Source organism: Bombina bombina, chromosome 2 (assembly GCF_027579735.1).
Source record: "Bombina bombina isolate aBomBom1 chromosome 2, aBomBom1.pri, whole genome shotgun sequence".
Lineage (NCBI taxonomy): Eukaryota > Metazoa > Chordata > Amphibia > Anura > Bombinatoridae > Bombina > Bombina bombina.
Window position 1 is genome coordinate 413,665,461 of NC_069500.1, and position 25,900 is coordinate 413,691,360.

At 36.5% G+C, this 25,900-nt stretch overlaps 1 protein-coding gene across 2 annotated transcripts in view; it reads right to left on the bottom strand.

Annotated features, from left to right (window-relative positions):
• The window catches only part of SEPTIN5 (septin 5), a 94,078-nt gene extending 68,874 nt beyond the window's left edge, over window positions 1-25,204 (bottom strand). Inside the window, exons 1-2 of one of the 2 annotated variants that reach the window (XM_053701931.1) lie at window positions 25,157-25,204; window positions 950-1,024 (exon numbers count right to left, since the gene is read on the bottom strand). In XM_053701931.1, coding sequence (XP_053557906.1) covers window positions 950-952 — 3 coding nt within the window. In that variant the 5' untranslated portion in view covers window positions 953-1,024; window positions 25,157-25,204. Of the gene's footprint in view, window positions 1-949; window positions 1,025-25,023; window positions 25,090-25,156 lie in introns of those variants that run through there. The other variant, XM_053701932.1, reaches the window with a different exon arrangement.
• Between the last annotated feature and the right edge of the window lie 696 nt (window positions 25,205-25,900).

Here is a 25,900-nt window from a genome sequence, read left to right on the forward strand (position 1 = left end):
AGATATAAGTGTGCACATTGCACTAAGAGAAAGTGAGATATAGGTGTGCACATTGCACTTATAGACAGTGAGATACAGGTGTGCACATTGCACTAAGAGAAAGTGAGATATAGGTGTGCACATTGCACTAAGAGAAAGTGAGATATAGGTGTGCACATTGCACTAAGAGAAAGTGAGATATAGGTGTGCACCTTGCACTAAGAGAAAGTGAGATATAGGTGTGCACCTTGCACTAAGAGAAAGTGAGATATAGGTGTGCACATTGCACTAAGAGGAAGTGAGATATAGGTGTGCACATTGAACTTATAGACAGTGAGAGGTAAGAGAGCATTTCCACTATGAAGAAGTGAAATAGCAATGCACATTGCATTAAAAAGCAGTTGCACACACATCCTTCACTATAATTCAGATGACACAGACCTGCACTTTCCACTAAATCAGTGTGAGATCCGTGTATTAAACATTTAGTGATAAGGAAGCAGTGAAATACACTAAGAAGCAGTGATAGATAGTAGTGCAAGAAAGGACAGCTTTGTATCTTGCACTAGCAAACTGTGATACATAGCTGTGAATCCTGCACTTAAAAGCATAGATAAAGGAGAAAGCCAGGGAAAATATGCAGAAAAAAAATGTATAACATAGCAGGGAACCTTAAGCTAAAAAGTGTTGACCGTTAGGCATTTTTCTTTCAATGTTCTTGTGTATTCCTTCTTGAAGCAGAGTTTGTAAAATGAAGTTTAAAGCGTGAGGTAAAAAAGGAGCAAGTGGAAGCAGGATCTCATGCTGAGGAAAAGTTAATGACAGCTCTGCCATCAATATCATGGAAAGCAGAGGATGCACCAGCTGTCAGATTCATGCAGAAGGAAAATATAGCGGACAGGAGCAGTGGACCAGATGCTCTGCTGGGTCTATCTATTGATCCACAGAGAGGAGAGAGGAGTCTTCTTACCATATTGAGGGTCTGGGGACGGCCCTCATGTGAGCTCAGTGTCAAACCACTTCTGATACCATCATAACCAGATATCTGCAAGAGATGAAAGGTACAGGGGCTTCAGGGGAAATGTGACATCCAGATAGAGGAAAGTTAATTTCAGAGTCTCCTCTTCATGGTAGGAAGCTGATTTTGTCAGTACAACTCATACATTGTTTGGAAGCAATAGGTAGTTTTACAAACCCTAGACAACTGTGATAGTACTTAGCCAGACAGGTCACTATATACTATGACCCATACACTGCTATAGGGACCTCTAGCCAAGGGATAAGCACAGTTTGCCCATATGGGAACCAGCCTTAAGTGTGCCATGAGAGGTATTGTTACAAGAGGAGTGGCAGATGACTCCCTAACCTCAGGCAATTGGCACATCCTGAAGACACAAGGCTGCCGGCATTTCCATGGAGCTAGTGGAGGGAGTCGTACTGGGAAGAAAGCCAGAAGTTACTATCAAACCTAAAAGGAAAAATGTGGGGAAGCCAGAGACAGGAACAAAAGGTTACATGACTTTTAAAGCGGATTTTCTAGTTTCAGTACCAGCATGCCACATGATATGACAGAACCATAAAGGATAGTACCAACACATTACATGAACATGTGCATTATTGGCAGTACCAGCATTTACTTGGCACAGAGCTTGCGTATGAAGCAGGTTCATCAGCTTACATGAAACTGACGACTGCTCATTACAGTCATATATCAGTGAGTCATTAAATAAGAAGTTGCACTAAACCCAGATTGTAAAAATGCCCATTCAATTCATAATCAACAAGTACATAATAAAAAGACAATACAACTTACTTTGAATGTCAAATGCATAGTAAAACATTTTTGTCTGTAAAATGTCAAAGTTAATAGCATTTTCCCTTCCCTTGTATCATGTGACAGCCATCAGCCAATCCCAAAAGGGATATATGTATATATTGTGAATTCATGCACATGCTCAGTAGGAGCTGATTCCTCAGAGCAGTGTGCATGTAATTTGGAAAGTTTTTTTTTTACTTATATGCTCTGAATGATCAGTTTTTAAAACATGACATCTGTAGGTTAAAAAAAAGCTTGCCAAACTATTGCCTGATGAAGGGATGCAAGTGTCCCAAAAGCTTGCCCTTTCTCCATCTCCAAGACAGATACCATCTTTGCTTTAATGTTCTTTCTTACTAATGAGTTTGTCCTTTAATATACAATAAAATACCAAGAAGCAAGTATGCAGCATATTACCATATTCTTATTATTAATGTTTGGGGGGACGTCTTTTTCCTGTTTATGATCATTTCCACAATCGCATTGTAATTGTGGCTTACACACTTTTCAGAGTTTACAGTAAGCAGCAAATTGTATTCCTCATAATATAGAATTTCCTCACATAAACATGAAAATAGGGAATGTAATGTTTGTGATGAATACTCACTAGAGGGCGACATCACCACACTGGGGGGCTGCAGTTAGGTTGGTAGATACAATCCCTGACTGTGTGGAAGTTGGGGGTGACAGGCAGTGCATGTGACAGACGGCAGCTGCAGCCTCTTTTACAAAGAAGCCTCACAGCGCAGACCAGGTGCTCTGGAATGTTCTGATGTATGTGTCACTTAGAGAAGATTCACAGTCCCTGACAGTCCTGCTCTGAAACCCAGGGGAAGAATACGGCCACACTACAGGGTAACATAGGCCACACACTAGTCACATTAAAGGGACATTAAACTGCTCAGTACAACTACAATACAATGGTTACTACTCACCTTCTGTGCCTGCAGCTGTCTAAAGTTGTTCCCTGATTTTAACCCCTTACAATTATCAGTTAGTGAAGCTGCATCTTCACACTGGGTGCTTAGTTGCCACCCTGATTCATGCTGTTAAATCATTTATGCAAATTTATGCTAATAAGCTTGGTCAGTATTTTTTCCATGAATGGTTTGCAACCCTACGCGTGCTACAAGATGGCGGCGCACAGTGTAAAATGCAGAGCTGTACCAGCGGGATTCTGCAATGAGTTAAAATAAGAGAACGGCTTTTGGTACAGAAGGAAATGCAATAGGATGGTGAGTAGTGACCATGTTACTGTAGTTGTACCCAGCAGTATAATGTCCCTTTAGTCTGTACATTTCTTATATAGGGCCTTGATTCAAACCTTTAGAATGTGTCATGCAAACCCATTTATTTAAAAAAAAAAAAAAAAAAATTTAAACAAGTTTTCCAATCCACATAACCCACTTGAGTTAGAATTTGATCGGCCACCTAAGGTACATCAGTAATAGTACTATGACACTGTCATTGCAATCATCATGGTCATATTTTATTTGTCAACAGAGTTAATAGATTCAAAGTGTTACTTGTTAAAGAGACAGTAAAGTCAAAATTAATATTATTGAAGTATAAAACTAGGTAGGCTCATAAGAGATCAGGAGTGTGCATGAGTCTCTAGTGCTCTACAAATAACCGATAATAATAATACTGTATGGCAGCAGTGTTTTTGCAACATTATTTGTAGCTTTGTTAAACAATGCTGCAAAACACTCTTGACATAGAATACTAAAGACACGTGCACACTCCTGAGCTCTTATGCACCCACCTAGTTTTACTCTTCAGTAAAAGATACCAAGAGTACAAAGCAAATTTGATAACAGAAGTAAATTGGAAAGTTGTTTAAAATGGCATGCTGTATCTGAATCATGAAAGTTTACTTTTGACTTTACTGTCCCTTTAAGTATTTTAGTGTTTTTATGAAAGTAAGTGCTAGACTGATGTTTATGTACAACTCAAAGCACTCACTTTCCTTAAAGGGATACTAAACCCAGAATTTTTCTTTCTTGATTCTGATAGATTATGCCATTTTAAGCAACTTTCTGTTTTACTCCTATTATCAATTTTTCTTCATTCTCATGGTATCTTCATTTAAAAAAGCAGGAATGAAAGCATTGGAGCCGGCCCATTTTAGGTTCAGCACCTGGGTTGCGCTTGCTGATTGGATTGCTAAATGTAACCACCAATCAGCAAGCACTATCCAGGGTGCTGAGCAAAAAATGGCTCCAAAGCTTTCATTCCTGCTTTTTCAAATAAAGATACCATGAGAATGAAGAAAAATTGATTATAGGAATAAATTAGAAAAAAAATTGGGGTTAGTATCCCTTTAATGGCTTATACTAGAACAAGGTTACTTTGGCAGAGTCAAGTTAAAATATAACTTTTATTGAAACAATTTAAAAAAATGGAAACACTAAAAACACAAGAAAACTTTGGCTGAATAATAAGGTATTAGTACTTGGGTCAATAGAATAAAGAGTGGATGAGGATACTATCCCCTTAAATGGCCTAGGAAGTAGGTATTAATCCATGATCAGTTAATATACTCTTAGTCCACTAAAAGTTGCTTCAAATAATTGCTGCAGTATATAGATATGCTGCCAATAGTTTAAACCAATCCTGCTTTAATGGACCACTTGCCACAAAGTGGACCAAACATTATTAAGGTCTAAGGCTGTTATTATCTAATAATAACTGCGCTGCAGCAACTGAAAATAGTAAACATGCACATATAAGCTAAAACTTCCTATAATTCTCCACTGAATACACCTTTGTGCAAAAACCAATCTCTTAAGAATATTATGAAGAAATAGGTAGTAAACTACACCATTTTAGGGCGCGATCCGATATCGATCGCAGTTTGCGGCGCAAGCGAGGGAACCGGCGTCGCCCGCAGTTTCAGCTCGCAACTCGAGCCATCCCATATAGGTCGCCGTCAGATGCTAACGTGCCGTAAGTCTCACAAACCAGCGATGTCCAGAAATCTGCGTAAGTACAAATTTCTGGCGTCGCCAGTGACTTGCGCCACGTTAGAATCTGCCGGCGCCTATAAAACCTGGCTAAAGTCTAAAACACCCGCACTGTCTAACACGCCTCCCTAACATAGCCCGCACTGTCTAACACGCCTCCCTAACATAGCCCGCACTGTCTAACACGCCTCCCTAACATAGCCCGCACTGTCTAACACGCCTCCCTAACATAGCCCGCATTGTCTAACCCTCTATCCGCTATCCCCCCTCACTAGCCTAACAATAAAAAAGCTATTAACCCCTAAACCGCCGCTCCTTTACCCCGCCGCAACCTAATAAAGTTATTAACCCCTAAACCGCCGCTCCCGTACCCCGCCGCCAGCTATATTATATCTATAACCCCCTAAAGTGAGCCCTTAACACCGCCGCCATCTCTATTAAAATTATTAACCCCTAATTTAATCTACCTACCCTGCTGCCAGCTATATTATCTATATTAACCCTAAGTATATTATAGTTAATATAGGTATTACATTATATATATTAACTATATTAACCCTAATTATATTAGGGTTAATATAGTTAATATAGTTACTATAGTATTTATATTAACTATATTAACTCTATCTAACCCTAACTAAATTTATATTAAATTAATCTAATTCATTTATAAACTAAAATATTCCTATTTAAATCTAAATACTTACCTATAAAATAAACCATAAGATAGCTACAATATAATTAATAATTACATTGTAGCTATGTTAGGGTTAATATTTATTTTACAGGTAAATTGTTAATTATTTTAACTAGGTATAATAGATATTAAATAGTTATTAACTATTTAATATCTACCTAGTTAAAATAATTACCCAATTACCTGTAAAATAAATCCTAACCTAAGTTACAAATACACCTACACTATCAATAAATTTAATAAACTACTAACATCTATCTAAAAATACAATTAAATTAACTAAACTAAATTACAAAAAAAAACAAACACTAAATTACAAAAAATAAAAAAAAGATTACAAGATATTTAAGCTAATTACACCTATTCTAAGCCCCCTAATAAAATAATAAACCCCCAAAATAAAAAAAATTCCCTGCCCTATTCTAAATTCAACAAATTTCAAAGCTCTTTACCTTACCAGCCCTTAAAAGGGCCTTTTGTGGGGCATGCCCCAAAGAATTCAGCTCTTTTGCATACAAGAAATACAATACCCCCCCCCCCCATTACAACCCACCACCCACATACCCCTATTCTAAACCCACCCAAACCCCCCTTAAAAAAGCCTAACACTACCCCCCTGAAGATCTCCCTACCTTGTCTTCACCACACCGGGCCGAACTCCTGATCCGATCCGGGCGATGTCTTCCTCCAAGCGGCAAAGAAGAATTCTTCCTCCGGCGACGTCTTCCTCCAAGCGGCAGCAAAGTCTTCATTCTTCCGGCGGCATCTTCAATCTTCTTTCTTCGCTCCGCCGCCGCGGAGCATCCATCCCGGCCGGCTGCTGAACTTGGAATGATGTACCTTTAAATGACGTCATCCAAGATGGCGTCCGCCGAATTCCGATTGGCTGATAGGATTCTATCAGCCAATCGGAATTAAGTTAAAAAAATCTGATTGGCTGATTGAATCAGCCAATCAGATTCAAGTTCAATCCGATTGGCTGATCCAATCAGCCAATCAGATTGAGCTCGCATTCTATTGGCTGTTCCGATCAGCCAATAGAATGCGAGCTCAATCTGATTGGCTGATTGGATCAGCCAATCGGATTGAACTTGAATCTGATTGGCTGATTCAATCAGCCAATCAGATTTTTTTAACTTAATTCCGATTGGCTGATAGAATCCTATCAGCCAATCGGAATTCGGCGGACGCCATCTTGGATGACGTCATTTAAAGGTACATCATTCCAAGTTCAGCAGTCGGCCGGGATGGATGCTCCGCGGCGGCGGAGCGAAGAAAGAAGATTGAAGATGCCGCCGGAAGAATGAAGACTTTGCTGCCGCTTGGAGGAAGACGTCGCCGGAGGAAGAATTCTTCTTTGCCGCTTGGAGGAAGACATCGCCGGAGGAAGAATTCTTCTTTGCCGCTTGGAGGAAGACATCGCCCGGATCGGATCAGGAGTTCGGCCCGGTGTGGTGAAGACAAGGTAGGGAGATCTTCAGGGGGGTAGTGATAGGCTTTTTTAAGGGGGGTTTGGGTGGGTTTAGAATAGGGGTATGTGGGTGGTGGGTTGTAATGGGGGGGGGGGTATTGTATTTCTTGTATGCAAAAGAGCTGAATTCTTTGGGGCATGCCCCACAAAAGGCCCTTTTAAGGGCTGGTAAGGTAAAGAGCTTTGAAATTTGTTGAATTTAGAATAGGGCAGGGAATTTTTTTTATTTTGGGGGTTTATTATTTTATTAGGGGGCTTAGAATAGGTGTAATTAGCTTAAATATCTTGTAATCTTTTTTTTATTTTTTGTAATTTAGTGTTTGTTTGTTTTTGTAATTTAGTTTAGTTAATTTAATTGTATTTTTAGATAGATGTTAGTAGTTTATTAAATTTATTGATAGTGTAGGTGTATTTGTAACTTAGGTTAGGATTTATTTTACAGGTAATTGGGTAATTATTTTAACTAGGTAGATATTAAATAGTTAATAACTATTTAATATCTATTATACCTAGTTAAAATAATTAACAATTTACCTGTAAAATAAATATTAACCCTAACATAGCTACAATGTAATTATTAATTATATTGTAGCTATCTTAGGGTTTATTTTATAGGTAAGTATTTAGATTTAAATAGGAATATTTTAGTTTATAAATGAATTAGATTAATTTAATATAAATTTAGTTAGGGTTAGATAGAGTTAATATAGTTAATATAAATACTATAGTAACTATATTAACTATATTAATATAATTAGGGTTAATATAGTTAATATATATAATGTAATACCTATATTAACTATAATATACTTAGGGTTAATATAGATAATATAGCTGGCGGCGGGGTAGGTAGATTAAATTAGGGGTTAATCATTTTAATAGAGATGGCGGCGGTGTAAGGGGCTTACATTAGGGGTTAATCATTTTTATATAGGTGGCGGCGGTGTAAGGGGTCAGATTAGGGGATAGATAAGGCAGATGGCGGCGGTTTTAGAGGCTCACAGTAGGGGGTTAGTTTATGTAGATGGCGGCGGGGTCCGGGAGCGGCGGTTTAGGGGGTAATAACTTTATTAGGGATTTCGGGGGGGGGGGGGATCGCGGTTGACAGGTAGATAGACATTGCGCATGCGTTAGGTGTTAGGTTTATTTTAGCAGATCGCGGTTGACAGGGAGATAGACATTGCGCATGCGTTAGGTGTTAGGTTTATTTTAGCAGATCGCGGTTGACAGGGAGATAGACATTGCGCATGCGTTAGGTGTTAGGTTTATTTTCTAGTTAGTTTAGGGAGTTACGGGGCTCCAATAGTCAGCGTAAGGCTTCTTACGGCTGCTTTTTGTGGCGAGGTGAAAATGGAGTAAGTTTTCTCCATTTTCGCCACGTAAGTCCTTACGCTGCATATTGGATACCAAACTGCGCGGGTTTGGTATACCTGCCTATGGCCCAAAAAACTGCGGGCGACGGCAGAAATATACGGGCGTAACTTCTAGGTTACGCCGTATATGTGATACCAAATCCGCGCAAATATTGGCGTCGCCGGCTTTTGCGGGCGACGCTTTATATCGGATCGACCCCTTAATGTTTAACAATATGCGCTTGAATGACACTATAAATAAAATGGTGCTGTAAATAAATTAACACTATATAGTATAATACTCTTCCAGCATTTTCTTGCTATTAAAATCATTTGGAGAGCCCATTAAACTGCCCACCCTCCCCTGACATGTTTCACCGTGACTGGGTTTTTTAAAGGGGCTCCTCTGAAAAAGCTGGTCATGGCAAAACATGTTGAAGGTGTATATATAAACTGTATATATATATATATATATATATATATATATATATATATATATATATATATATATATATATAGGTATATATATATATATATATATATATATATATATATATATATATATATATATACACACACACACACGCACATACATACACACACGCATATATATATATATATATATATATATATACACACACACACACATACATACACACACACACACATATATATATATATATATATATATATATACACACATACACTTACCAGCCACTTTATTAGGTACACCTGTTCAATTGCTTGGTAACACAAATTGCTAATCGGCCAATCACATGGCAGCAACTCAATGCATTTAGGCATCTAGACATTGTGAAGACAACTTGCTGAAGTTCAAACCGAGCATCAGAATGGTGAAGAAAGGGGACTTTGAACGTGGCATGGTTGTTGGTGCCAGACGGGCTGGTCTGAGTATTTCAAAAACTGCTGATCTACAGGGATTTTCACACACAACCATCTCTAGGGTTTACAGAGAATGGTCCGAAAGAGAAAATATCCAGTGAGCGGCAGTTGTGTGGACGAAAATGCCTTGTTGATGTCAGAGGAGATTGGGCAGACTGGTTCGAGATGATAGAAAGGCAACAGTAACTCAAATAACCACTCGTTACAACCAAGGTATGCAGAATACCATCTATGAATACACAACAAGTTGAACCTTGAAGCAGATGGGCTACACCTAAGGGTGATGGGGAAACCAGATGTGGACTCCTTGCCCAGTGTGCTTAGAGGAATATGGCTGCACCTCACTGACGAGGCCCATAGAAGGATGAAACGATCGTCTGGGGTTGTCATGTTCCTTGTTCAGAGGAGAATTGCCTGGTATTTCGGGCTGATCTGACTTGGCGGGATCAGACTGATATACCTCAGGAAAGTTTTCCTCTGTGAAAAGCACAACTGGGCTAAAAGAAGCTGCTCCTAGGTGATAACTTGCCATACAACAAGCCACTGAGCTGTTGTTCGTTTTTGTTCGTTCCTGGTAGAGCGCTTCTCTTTGTATACACCAGCAGAAGACCACATCAGGTGCCACTCTTGTCAGCTAAGAACAGGAAACTGAGGCTACAATTCGCACAGGCTCACCAAATTTGGACAATAGATTGTAAAAATGTTGCCTGGTCAGATGAGTCCAGATTTCAGCTGCAACATTCAGATGGTAGGGTCAGAATTTGGCCTGGGGGATATTTTCTTGGCACACTTTGGGCCCCTTAGTACCAATTGAGCATTGTTTAAATGCCAGGGCCTACCTGAGTATTGTTGCTGACCATGTCTATCCCTTTATGACTACAGTGTACCCATCTTCTGATGGCTACTTCCAGCAGAATAATGCACCATGTCACAAAGCTCAAATCATCTCAAACTGGTTTCTTGAACATGACAATGTGTACTGTACTCCAATGGCCTCCACAGTCACCAGATCTCAATCCAATAGAGCACATTTTGGATGTGGTGGAGCCGGAGATTTGCATCATGGATGTGCAGCCGACAAATCTGCAGCAACTGCATGATGTTATCATGTCAATATGGACCAAAATCTCTGAGGAATGTCTCCAACATCTTATTGAATCTATGCCACAAATAATTAAGGTAGTTCTGAAGGCAAAAGGGACACCGGCATTAGCAAGGTGTACCTAATAAAGTGGCCAGTGTATATATATATATATATATATATTATACACACATATATATATATATAAATTATATATATATATATATATATATATATATATATATATATATATATATATATATATATATATATATATATATATATATACACACACACATAACATTTATTTACAATTAAGCACTGCATTGCAAAAGATTTGCATACAAAATACATGTTGTAAAAGTCAATTATGCAATGTTTACAGTCCAGTGATACACTACTTTTAAAGCCTTTTGAATACTGTTTATCCTATAGTCAATTACCGCCATATACAAAGACATATAAATCAAGCAATCACTGTGCATTCTGCAGGATGGCCTTTCTAAGATAAATTACAAAAATTACATTTTAAGTAATGTTCCTTTACAATACAAATCTGCTTTATAGTGCTCCCCATGTATAACAAGGCTGTTTCTTTTTAGCACTTTAGTGTTGCCCTCCTGTGTAGTTCACCGGCCCACAACATCCTAAAATTTTGTTTATGCCTCCTTTTCCCACTTAGCATTAGCACAATTCTACAATACTACAGCACGATAGGGCAGTCGCCAATATCAAGCAACACATTACACGTGGCTGTTCTTCATTACTTCTCTCATATAAAACAGCATATAATCTTATACTATGTCAAATTAAAACTCAACAAAACATTAATTAAAGCATTGTTATGTTTCCGCTATTGTAATGATACAGTAAGATGGAGTAAGGTCAGATAACATTTGTTACAGATTGCAATAAATAATTTCTGCTGTTTACCAACTCATTCTTGATAAAGGATAGGAAGGTCAAACTTGCATGATTCAGATAGAGCGTGTCATTTTAAAACACTTTTAACTTCACTTTTTTCTCTTGGTATCCGTTCTTAAAAAAGACTATGTACATATCCGACAATAGTGGGAGCTATCTAGTGATTGGTGTTTGCACAGATTTGTCTCTTGTGACTGTCTGATTAACGCTCAGCTAGCTTTCATTAGTGCACTGCTGGTCCTTCAGCAAAGGATATCAAGGGAATGAAGCAAATTTGATAATAAAAGTAAAATGAAAAGTTGATTAAAATTGTATGTTTTATCTAAATTGTAAAATAAAAAAAAATTGGGGTTTTATGTCCCTTAAATGTACATGAAACAAAATTATTTTTTCATAATTCGTGCAGAACATACAATTTTAAACGTTTCAGTTTACTTCTCTTATCAAATTTCACTCTCTTGGTACTGTTTTTTGAAGGGGCAACAAAGCACTACTAGAAGCTGGCTCAACACATCTGATGAACCACTAACCACATATTGTGTGCAGACACCAATCACAAGCTAGTTCCCAGCAGTGTGTTGCTGTTCCTGAGCCTACCTAGGTATGCTTTTCAACAAAGGACACCAAAAGAACAAAGCAAACAAGATCATAGAAGTACATTTGAAAGTTCTGAATCATGAAAATGTAATTATGTGTTTCATGTCCCCTTAAAGAGTACACTTCAGCAATGAATGATATTTTCTAAATTGTCAGATGTGTTTTTTTTTTTTTTTTTAAACTGACTGACTACATTTAGCTATTTTGCTATCATTACAATTAATGTATTTTTCCATAATAGATGCTTTTTATTAACTGTCTTACTTTCAGGGTGTGCACTCATATCCACCCTAACCAACAGGGTGAATTCAAGCAAATACTTCAAAAAAATATTAAAATAATCTCAAGTGTCTAACTATAATTTAGGTCTCCCGCTTCAAAGTGTAATTCAATTTATATACGTGGTTAACAGCAATTAGTGGGTGTGATCTACGATTTAAAGAAGATGTGTAGCATACACAGATAGAAACACAACTTGTCACCACTGAAAAGGAATCAAAACAGTTGGAGCAATTTTAAAACAGAAAATCTCCCATCTCACAATGTCAGGGTCTTGCTGTCACTAGAGAAGGAGGCCACAATGCAGACGTTTGGTTATAAGGGGTGCTATGCATCTCATTTATTACTGAATCACATATGTAGGAGAGAGGGGTAATATAAAATACATTCTAAATAAAATAAAAACTAAAAGATATGTAGAAAAGGAAACTGTGGCCTCTGCATCCTTGATATTTCCTTTTCATGTCATTTTCTCGCACCCTCAATTTTTATAGTTTAGAACCATCCTGAGCAAAGCACCCGGTGCTTTCTATTTGTCTCTAAACCCCCTAAAATGCACATTTGATTCTGATTCATGGAGGTATCTTGGGCATGTTGGATTGCATGCCACCCTTCCCTACATGTGTTTCTATTATACGGAAACGTTTGGCTCTGATGCCTCACTACTCCTCCACTTCCTTGTAACACAGATAAGGTATTAGTTATTCATGCACAATCTCATCTTTATGTTTCTGGGTCTGTGCCCATACACATGGTAATGCATTGATCTTTTGAAGCTTATTTATTTAAAATTAAAAAATATTTTGCACTCAATGTCCTGTTACATGCAACAACAACAAAAATGAAAGAAAATGGCAGCACTGCACATGCTTGCTATACAAGAAATGAGAATGTGTTTTTTTCTTTAAGATCACATTTACACTAATCTAAAACAAACTTATGGACATTCTTACAAAAAAAGGTTTGCATGAAATAAAGCATACTCCAAATTCTTTTATCCCAGTGCAAGAATTAAACAGATTACAGGATCATAGCAGCAACTAGATGATTTACTGGCATACTTTTTGCCAGTACTTTTTTATGCTTCACTTCCTCCCTCTATGAAGCAAGGGTGAGATCTGATAAAAAATAATTAAACAAATAAAACTATCCTAATAACTGGTGCATATAGTGAGATCTAACATGAGACATCAGCAAACCTTGTGCTCTAACAAATTCACAATATCACCTCATTATAACAGCGGAAGACAAGGTGAGAGACAGCCACAGAGTTTGCATTTTGACATGTTCATTTAAATAAAAGGAAGAATTGTCATTTGAAACCAACAAATTCTACTGCATCTTGCTGCTTTATATTCAAGAAGTACATGTCTCAAGAAGTATATGTACTTCTTGAGACCTGTACTTCTTGAGACCTGTACTTCTTGAGGCCTGTACTTCTTGAGGCCTGTACTTCTTGAGGCCTGTACTTCTTGAGGCCTGTACTTCTTGAGACCTGTACTTCTTGAGACCTGTACTTCTTGAGACCTGTACTTCTTGAGACCTGTACTTCTTGAGACACGTACTTCTTGAGACACGTACTTCTTGAGACACGTACTTCTTGAGACCTGTACTTCTTGAGACCTGTACTTCTTGAGACCTGTACTTCTTGAGACCTACTTCTTGAGACCTGTACTTCTTATATCCCTTTAAGTAGCATTCACAAGGCAACACAAACCATTGTACAAAATAGGAAGCCGTCTATAGTAGTGGCTTACAAATAACAAGCCAAACAAGGTGCCTGTATAAATATAGACATATAGGATAGTCTAAAATGATAAAAGCCTAAATTAAAAATTAAGGATTTGTCAAGTACTCAAAGGGATATTTGTAGGGCTTATCAAGTGAGAAAACTTCCATTTATCTCTCCTGCAAATTTAAAGGACCAGTCACAACTGTAGATTTGCATAATCAGCAAATGTAAGATAACAAGACAATGCAATAGCACTTAGTCTGAACTTCAAATGAGTAGATTTTTTTTCCTGACAATTTTAAGTTATGTTTTTTCCACTCCCCCTGTACCATGTGACATCCATCAGCCAATCACAAATGCATACACGTACCATGTGACAGCAATCAGCCATTCACAAATGCATACACACTTATTCTTGCACATGCTGAGTAGGAGCTGGTGACTCAAAAAGTTAAAATATAAAAAGACTGTGCACATTTTGTTAATGGAAGTAAATTGGAAAGTTGTTTAAAATTGCATGCTCTATCTGAATAATGGAAGTTTAATTTTATTAAGTGCCACCGAAAACCTGAAAAAAAATATTTAAAGGGATATTAAACTCAAAATGTCATTATGCATAATTTTAAAAAAATGTTGCAATGCACTTTAATTATTTTGCCTGCTTTTTTGTAATATAACTCTAAATACAGTACTGTAGTGGTTTCCCTCCCCAGAGTAGATGGAGTGCATGAAATGTAGAACCCTGACATTCTTACATGCTGCACAGTGATTAGTTGATATGTGCAGGAGCTCATTTATAACTGAACCTAATTGGTCACAGCAAAGCAATATTATGTGTATGTTAAACCTGGGTGTCCTGCACAGTAATTCCTATACAGAACTGAGGCATTTGCATCTACAACCTACTAATGGAAGCAAAGATACATTTATGGGTGAGCTCATGCTAGTAATAATGTTACAAAGTACACGTGGGGAGAAAAATGTAGAAAGCCCAGAGGCACCAGCAATGTAAAGCCAATAAAATACGCTGATCACACTGATATCATATGACAGTAAATGCTAAATTTAAAACTCTATGGGTGAAACATGTCTGAGCAACCACAAGGTACCTACACTTATAAGATCAATACTATATATATATATTTCTGAGGACAAATTCCTGAATGAAAGCTTATTTTCTTGCATTCTATTTAAAGATGAGATCCCAGTTATCAGCAATGTGTTCAGTTCACTAACATTCCTTTATAAGGCTTTATTCCAAGGTGATCCCCCCATAATATATGTTACTTTATATTTACTCTTGTAATTGTAATCTATATTTTTAAATCTAATTGTAATCTATATTTTTAAATTGGGGAATTTACAGCTGCTCGAGGGTTTACACACAGCTGCTTAAAGGGACATTTTACACTAGATGTTTCTTTGCATAAATGTTTTGTAGATGATCCAGTTATATAGCCAACCTGGGTGTGTTTTTGTAAACATGTATAGTTTTGCTTGTTTTTAAATAACATTGTGCTGATTTTCAGACCAGGTAACAATATTTTAGATGTATACTGATGTATACAGACTTCAGACTGCTTCTGTTTGTATAATGGGTCTTTTCATATGCAGGGGAGGGGGAGGTTCTGCTATCAGCCCCTTTCAGTAGGTGTCCCAGGCTTATCTCATTAACAGTGTTAAATTGGGAGCTTCTATGTAAGAATTTAAAAGGTTTTACACTGGATTTTTATATCAGTATCTGCATATTCTTCTTTATAATGGAGAAAATGGTGTGCCCATGCACACACAAAATCCCATAAGGGGCGCTTCCTATATACTCCAAAAATAAATATCAAACAATAAACACAAACTTGAGCAAAAAGTCCATATAATCCTGAACAGGCAGCTCTCTGTAAAAGGATGTTTGGATCCTGGTACTTGACAATCTGCAGAAAAATAAAACAGATGCGCCAACAATGGCCTAGTACCACCTAAATAGATGATAGGTGTGGAAAGTTGGAAAAATACTCACAAGAGTAATGCACCCAAAGTGCTATTCAGGAAGGCTGGAGCTTTGCAGTAGTCCAGCTCACTGTTACCAACAGACAGTCATATACGGTCTGGAACACTTGAAGAAGTAATCCTCTTATAAGATAGAAAGCACCACCAGGTGCAGTAAGGGCTAACTGGGACTTCACAGCCTCCCAGCTGACTGTACTCCACAGTTGACTGGATGCCAAGGGAACAATGGTAATCCAAGATATTCCCAAAAATTGTGATGTAATGAACACCACCAAAGACAGCAAGTGTATAAATAAAAACAATAACTTTATTAAAGTTGACGCGTTTCTCAGCCTCTATCAGGGCTGTTTCCTCAGGCTATACAATTTTTCAAATGAAATACACTTGCTATATAAAAAAATACAAAACTCAACAATTAATAAAGGACACCTGTGTGTGTAATCAATAGGTAATTAGTTGACATAGTAACCAGAATAAACATACACCCCCAGTGATGACCTCACAGGGGAGATTTAGCATAGGTTATACATAAATAGTTAAAAATATGTGACCAATTATAAACATGGGTCCCAATTGGGGAAAAACCTCCTAACAAGGAAAACAAACAACAGTTTTTATGAACCCATAGGCACTGCAGTCCTGTGCCCATGTTTATACACAGAACCCAATATCAATAACAAACTATTAAAAAATGCAAAAAAATTAGATCCCACAATCGCACAACATAATGTTCAATGTTAATACAGACATCTACGATATATACATTGCCCCTACATATGTAATGATATTTTAAATACTTTAATGCTACTAGTAACAATAAAATATTTGAGATTAAAGAAGGAATCAAACCTGCCTAGGGGTATTTTGGCAAGGGCTGGTTTCACCAAGTGTCAGATTCTGGAGATTTTAATATCTACCTGTGTGTTTATAAAAAGGCACCATCATAGCGCTATCACCACTCGGAATTCATACCCTTTCAGCATCTCAAACTTAATGTTGGGGGGGGGGGTGAATCATAGGAGGAAATCACGATTGTTGGAATCTGATAGGAAAACTCCAAATGGGGGCGGAGCCAAGGTGCTCTCTACCTGCTATGCTTAATCACGCCAATCTTAAGGGTGAGTGATCTCATACTAGTTGTATAGAGCCTAAAAGGCTGACAGTTTATGAACCCATAGGTTCTTCTTTATAGAAGTGTCTATTACATGCAGTTAAATTAAAATTGGTGTATACTGCCCCTTTAACCAAAAGAGGGATTCACTCAAGTTTCAATTTGCACTTTGTTACTCCTGTGTAAAAAGCAAGTTACTGATCAAAACAACAAACACAAAGCAGTCTGAGTGATTTTGACCTCAGTGTCTTTCTTGTCCTTTGCTTTATTCCATCATGAAAGGGCAAGTGTCATTGTTGGCTCTTAAAAACCGTTCTATGTTTTGCCAAAGTCAGCAGCTGCTTGTGATTTCCATAGGATAGTGCGAAGTGTCACTGGTCCGCGCCTCCCCTTATTACGCTCTAGCGCCCCCTAGGGAGACTCGTCTAACAATTTGTAAACCACTGACCTAGAGTGACTGATCATATAGTCACTTTATATGTTTCTCTCATTTAGTGGCAGTGATTATACATGTTCAGGATACTACAATTGTATTAAAAGAGCTGTGTATGTGCAAAACCTTACTGTATATTTATTTTAATAAGCATATAACTTCACACTGTCAAAATGTATTCTGTTCAAATAGGGTTAAAATTATTCACCTACAATACATTTGTGGATTTTTTTATTTTTTATTATTATTATTAAAAAACGAGTAAGAACAAAAGACCAGATTGTTTGTTTATTTTAACAAAATAATTTACATTATATATATATATATAGAGAGAGAGAGAAATGGCTAACTCACCTGTCAAATGTTTCAATTAATTTGTCTCTGTCAAACTTATTTTTGCAAATTTACAAAAGTGAGTCATATGTATTCACACGAAACAGAAATTAGCACCAAGCTATAGATTCTAAATATTTCATACAGACAAGATGTGACGTCAGCGTACGGATGAGAGTAAAAAACAAACCAGACTGGGGACTGGGCTACAGAGACACTGGAAAGGAGGTGGGGTGTGGGGGGAGCCTGCTGGGAAGAAATTTACAGCTAGAATTAGGGTAAATAGAGATTTCACAGCATAGATATTTGCAGTTCCACAGCGTAAGTAATATTGTTTTTTTTAGGAAAAATAAAAATTGTTACAAGAATGTGGGCACAGATTTAAAAATTAAAACTGTGAGCACAGTTGTGGTTCACACCTTTCACATACCTATTTTAATATGAATGTTGTATAACAAGTTTGAAAACAAGAATATGCATCAGAGTGCTGGAAATATCACAGTTATTATCTTCCTTTATTTTTTTTTGTTGCTATTCTTATTACAGCAACAATGTGATATTGATTGTATTTATCATAATTTCTTGCAATTAAGTACAACAAAATTGGGGAAAAAAACACTGCAAAGATGTTACAAATAATAATAGACAATAAGGTAAGGTAGCTCCCAGGCGTAGGGACAGAAGTAAACTTGGAATCCTAGCAAGATCATATAAGATTAACCCCTTGGCTGACAGAGAGCGGTTATGCCCCTTCTTGCAGCTTAGATGTTATGTTTGGAGATCAGGTTACTAAACTAAGCACTGGAGGGCAGGATCATTTCACATCTCAGGCATACATAAAGCCATTACCATGACTAGACAAGGCATCCTTTACTTCTACAGTGCATTAATATTGCTTTGCTAAGAAAGGAATCAGGTGCAAATCACCTACATATAATTTGCGATAAAATATCCATATCCATACAGTTAAGCAGCATAGAAACAAGACAATAAATAAATTCATTCAATAATAAAGAAACACTTGTGTTTAGAGTCTGAAGCACTGCATAAGTCCTTAAAAAAGAAGTGTAAATCTCTAATAATAATAGAATGGTAAATAAAACGCAAAGTCAGGACGAAAAAAATAAAAAAATGTACTAGGCTTCTCAACATTATACTAGCTGTGTGTGTAAGTGTGTGAGTATCTGTATGAGCATGTATGTGTGTGTGCAAATATATATGTGTGAGTATGTACGTGTGCGACTATGTGTGTGTATGTATGTGTAAGCATGTGTGTATGAGTGAGTATATTTGGGTGTAAATATATGTGTTTATAAATGTGTGTGTGCGCGAGTATTTTTTGTGTGAGTATGTATGTGTGTGTGAGTATCTGTGTGTAAGTATGCGTATGTGAGTATGAGAGTATGTATATGTGCGAGTATGTGTGTGAGTATGCGTGTGTGAGTATGTATGAGTATATGTGTGAGCATGTTTCTGTGTGAGTATATATGTATGTGAGTATATGTGTGTGCGTATGTATCTGTGTGCGCGAGTATGTGTACGAGAATATATGTGTGTGTGAGTACGTATGCGAGTATGTATGTGTTTATGTATTTATCTGTGTATGTGAGTATGTGTGTGTTCGAGTATGTGTGCACGTGTGAGAATGTGTGCATGCAACTATATGTGTGTGTGTATATGTGTGAGTATATGTGTGAGTATGAATGTGTGAGTTTGTGTGCATGAGTATGGATGTGTGTGTGTGTGAGTATGTGTACATATACATACACATATACACAATAACATCAACAAATGAAGTTGAAATCTGTCAACATAGATCATAAATAGAGTGACCATATTGCTGCTTTAAAAAGGGACACATATGAAAAATACATGTCAGGACTGTTTTAAAGGGACACTGAACCCAAATTTTTTCTTTCATGATTCAGATAGAGCATGCAATTTTAAGCCACTTTCTAATTTATTCCTATTATCAATTTTTCTTCGTTCTCTTGCTATCTTTATTTTAAAAAGAAGACATCTAAGCTTTTTTTTATTCAGAAATATGGACAGCACTTTTTTATTGGTGGATGAGGAGTTTATCCACCAATCAGCAAGAACAAACCAGGTTGATCACCAAAAATGGGCCGGCATCTAAACTTACTTTCTTGCATTTCAAATAAAGATACCCAGAGAATGAAGAAAATTTGATAATAGGAGTAAATTAGAAAGTTGCTTAAAATGTCATGCTCTATCTGAATCATGAAAGACAAAATTTGGGTACAGTGTCCCTTTAAGAAATGTTTTGTATAAGAACCCTGACATATGTATTTTTCATATGTGTCCCTTTTTAAAGCGGCAATATGGTCACCCTAATCATAAAGGCCTGCAAGATACTGACACATAATTCCTTGCAGGCCTTACTGGTAGCAAAAAGGTAAAAACCTTGCACTAATTCAACTCTTTTAGCCTGCCTCTTACTTTGCTTTACTTTAAATTGTAATCACAAATTGTAATTGTATATCTACCTGTCTATCTATACACACATTACTAAAAACATAATTGTATTAGTTGTGAGTGACATATCCCCCCTAGTGTCCCTAAACCCACCCCTGTGATTGTGCTCTGTAATTGTGCTGAGCCTCTCACTAGCAGCGTAACTATGTGCTCCTCAGCGTGTTCCAGCACAGCCTGAATGACTAGGTGTTACCCAGCTGCACATCAAGGTGTCACAGAGATACAGAGTGAAAAAATAACGCAACCAAGCTGGATAAACAACCAAGTTCTAGCTGGATAGACAGGAAGAGCCACTTCAAACCATCCTAAGCTTGGAAACGTACTCTACACACAACACTGCCTGGCTTCTAATATATATAAGAATTGCTGCTGACTGTTCCATCTACTAAGCCATGTTCCTCTCAGCTTCAAAATGACACACACTATCTGTATGATTAATTCATTTGTTTTGTCTGTCCCTCCATTTACATTCTAAGACCATTCTAGGAATGTGATTTCCATAAAGAAAAACTTCCTAACATTACTACCCCTAGCATTCCTTCCTTTAGCTTCATGGCTGAAATTTATTTCTAGAATTTGCTTTCTATAAAATAGTCTTCCCTTCTTACTTTGTTTAAAAATATTCTATATAAACATGTCTAATCTCTCTATTTCTTTAAGATGTTTGCTATAATAATATATATTTTTTTCTATTTTTTTGTATGTTTTATATGTTCTAAAGAGAGAAAATGTATCCATCCAAACTATCATCCCTCACTCCATTTTTTTTTATTAGTTTTGTTTCTACAGCCAATGAAAGATTACACTGATCAGAACAGTAATACCCAGTAATGGATATCATTGCTCCACCCCTGCAGTACATCAGGTAGTTAGAATAAACGTATAAGTTTAGAGAAATTAGAAGTTTTGCAAACTTGTTAGTTGAAATATGAGGTAGCAAATGGGCTTGGAAAATATATTCAAACAAACAATATTAAAATGTAATAAGAGTCTAACTATTTCAATAACTCTCCAGTGAAAATTCTCCTATTCCTGTATTAATAAAAAAACAAAATGAAAATCTGCTTTATGGTAAAGAAACTGCTGACGTGCCACAACAGCTCACCAAAGCTTGCAAAGAGGGTCAAGAATGAAGCAAAAGGCTCCACCTGCAACCTTTCTGTTTCATTTTACAGTAAGATTCCTAAGCTGCAAGTTTTGGGGTTTTTTATCAAAGTAAAGAATACATTACAATATGTAAAAATTTTGATATTGTGGATTTATGTATCTGTACTCACAAACAGTGGAAGAATAATTAATTTGGAAATGACAAACTATTTAGCAGCAATACAGAATCCAAATCAAGATAGTAAAACTCAGCTATTTTTATATCAAGGTTTCACATATTTGTATATGTATACAGGTAGCTATGTCACATATTTGTATATGTATACAGGTAGCTATGTCACATATTTGTATATGTATACAGGTAGCTATGTCACATATTTGTATATGTATACAGGTAGCTATGTCACATATTTGTATATGTATACAGGTAGCTATGTCACATATTTGTATATGTACACAGGTAGCTATGTTACATATTTGTATATGTATACAGGTAGCTATGTCACATATTTGTATATGTATACAGGTAGCTATGTCACATATTTGTATATGTATACATGTAGCTATGTCACATATTTGTATATGTATACAGGTAGCTATGTCACATATTTGTATATGTATACATGTAGCTATGTCACATATTTGTATATGTATACATGTAGCTATGTCACATATTTGTATATGTATACATGTAGCTATGTCACATATTTGTATATGTATACAGGTAGCTATGTCATATATTTGTATATGTATACAGGTAGCTATGTCACATATTTGTATATGTATACATGTAGCTATGTCACATATTTGTATATGTATACATGTAGCTATGTCACATATTTGTATATGTATACAGGTAGCTATGTCACATATTTGTATATGTATACAGGTAGCTATGTTACATATTTGTATATGTATACAGGTAGCTATGTCACATATTTGTATATGTATACAGGTAGCTATGTCACATATTTGTATATGTATACAGGTAGCTATGTCACATATTTGTATATGTATACAGGTAGCTATGTCACATATTTGTATATGTATACAGGTAGCTATGTCACATATTTGTATATGTATACAGGTAGCTATGTCACATATTTGTATATGTATACAGGTAGCTATGTCACATATTTGTATATGTATACAGGTAGCTATGTCACATATTTGTATATGTATACAGGTAGCTATGTCACATATTTGTATATGTACACAGGTAGCTATGTCACATATTTGTATATGTATACATGTAGCTATGTCACATATTTGTATATGTATACAGGTAGCTATGTCACATATTTGTATATGTATACAGGTAGCTATGTCACATATTTGTATATGTATACAGGTAGCTATGTCACATATTTGTATATGTACACAGGTAGCTATGTCATATATTTGTATATGTATACAGGTAGCTATGTCACATATTTGTATATGTATACAGGTAGCTATGTCACATATTTGTATATGTATACATGTAGCTATGTCACATATTTGTATATGTATACAGGTAGCTATGTCACATATTTGTATATGTATACAGGTAGCTATGTCACATATTTGTATATGTATACAGGTAGCTATGTCACATATTTGTATATGTATACAGGTAGCTATGTCACATATTTGTATATGTATACAGGTAGCTATGTCACATATTTGTATATGTATACATGTAGCTATGTCACATATTTGTATATGTATACAGGTAGCTATGTCACATATTTGTCATTTTTTAAAAGAATTCCCATTGCTATTTTGCTCCTGAACTGGCAAATTCTAATTATTAACTATGCAATTAGGTGCCTGTGGTGCCAAGCAACACAGCCTTAAAGGGACTCTGAACCCAAATTTTTTCTTTTGTGATTCAGATAGAGCCTGCAATTTTAAGCAACTTTCTAATTTACTCCTATTATCCCATTTTCTTCATTCTCTTGGTATGTTTATTTGAAAAGCAAGAATGTAAGTTTAGACCTGGGTTGTCCTTGCTGATTGGACAGCACCAATAAACAGGTGCTGTCCATGGTTCTGAACCACACATTTACTGGCTGCTTAGCCTAGATGCCTGCTTTTTCAAATAAAGATAGCAGGAGAACGAAGAAAAATTGATAATAGCAGTAAATTAGAAAGTTGCTTAAAAGTGCATGCTCTATCTGAATCATGAAAGAAAAATTTTGGGTTCAGTGTCCCTTTAAGCTTGCTAACATACCACAGGCTATTTAATACATAGTAATATCAACAAAGAGATATAACCCCCAAATGACATTAGTTTGCATGAACCTAAACACAGAGATTATATTATTGGTACTGTCCATCAAACCAGTACTGTTGGCAACTATGGATACAGTTTACCCACAGTTCAATTCCCAGCTGATGTCAATATATTACATCACCCAGTACCTCCCTGACAGTTTATAACCACCTCTCTGCTCTGCAATTCCAAAAGGGATTGGCTCAGCCTGCTGGGAGAAGCAGGGCAATAATGCACCTCTTTAAGCATACACCTCTTCTTCCAAAACACGTGGATAAAACAATCACTGAAAATAGGAGTTTATGTAGCAAACATAATACTGTATATCTATAATTTAAAAACTTTTGGCAAACATTGGTTTATGATCATGGATACTGTATAAATGATATTATATGTCTAGCTTGTCACCTGCATTGCTTCTATATGTGCCATGGGCTAGAAAAAAATGATATTTAATTATACACATATATTATTAAACTGTGGAAACATGGATATTGCATCTATTGTCACTTGGATCGGGGGGAAGATGTAAAAACAAAACATGTACTACAAGATATGACTCAATGCAACCTTGACAGCAAATAGGTTAGTTAGGTTTTTTATCTAAGAATTTGAAGATTTGGAAAGGAGGTTCATACAGATCCCTTGTAATATATTTGCAGTGACTGACATAGCTGAAGGGCCTACATTCCTGAAGAAATGGTCTGGGATTTTTTTCTGGCATGTGCATAATAATAAAAAAAAAATAACACAAAGAATAGCAACAGCAAAACATGAGCATAAATAAATGATAAATTAACTTTATTGCCACAGATTAATAAAAAATGTAAATGCTATGCTGTATTAATTTGTTTGTACTGCATGCAATTGTATATATACACAAAATATGTATTTATACAGACAACATGCAATGTTCAGTTTGCATTAAACAAAATCACTATCGTACAGTAAGCCAAACCACAATGCTATATTTTGTGCAACTGTAAATCCTACTCATGTAGTAGGGTACTGATTGAGTTAAACCATCTTCCAGATGCCAGCTTCCCTTTTCCCATGCAATATGTTATTTGGGATATTCTATAAAACCACAAAATGAAGTCACATCTTCCACAAGATGGATACATTGATGTTTTGCATTAATATATTTGTGTGTGTGTATATATATATATATATATATATATATATATATATATATATATATATATATATATATATATATATATTAAATCAGGAAATTATAGCGTGTATTATTGTGTGTGTAGCCAAACATGCATTTAAATATAAACAGGAAAGAGTTAATCCAAAGAGTGTCTAGTGGAATCTTTGCAATATTAATAAAGGGCCATTAAAAGGGATAGCCCTTCTATGTTTGGTGGATGCTGAGTATTGTTACTATGTGATGATGACATTACACCATGTATCACAGAGGCTCCCTGTCATGCCTAAAACATCAATGCAGAATAAGACAATAGAGGGGGTCCTTACCTCTTTCTCATCTGTGGGTATCCCCGGAGGCCGCGTAATATCCAGCAGGAGGGGAGAAAGAAGACAGACAGGTCAGGGCTGTGATCACACACGGGGTCCCACGTTACAACCCTCCAGGGGCACTCTAGCTTACCTGTCTTGAGTAGCTTGCTCTTGAACCTGATACTGGTGCTCATGGTGAACAAGGCAGTGCGTTTTGCAATGTATGTGATGCAGTATGGCTCTTTGTGCTGCCGCTGGCTGCTGCTCCCTTACAATAGACACCAAGAGATGGGGAGACCAGACTGCTACTGCATTAGAGCCAACGAACGCATGTGATTGGCTGAACCCGACCCAGCCCACGCCAATCTTCCAATGAGAATACGCGAGTGCGTTGGTTGAGCCCGCCTCTTGTTGTCTGCTTTTATTGTGCGGTGTATGTCAGTATGTGGCTCCCTGCACTGGCACATTGACACCTTCAAAGAGATACACCACTACTACATACTACGTACAGTGACAACAGACACTACTACACACAGTGACATGCATATACATACAACTCAGGCCGAAAGGGAAATACAACTAACTACACATAGCAATGTCATATAGTGACTTACAATAAATTCAACACTAAAAAGCTAAATATACATTCAACTTCACAGCATCACTATCAGAACACACAAGTACAAATAATGATACGATGCATCGACTTTTTATGACTATGATTGTCAGCATGTCACAATAGTTTAATAAACAACATTTGCTTTGTTTCTATCATTTAGATACTTCCCATAATTAATTATTTAATTATGTATAATATTTAAGAGCATTTTGTATTCCAACCCCAGAATTGCTAATCTGTTATTTTGGTTTTATCTAAACCCGCATCGCACCTGTC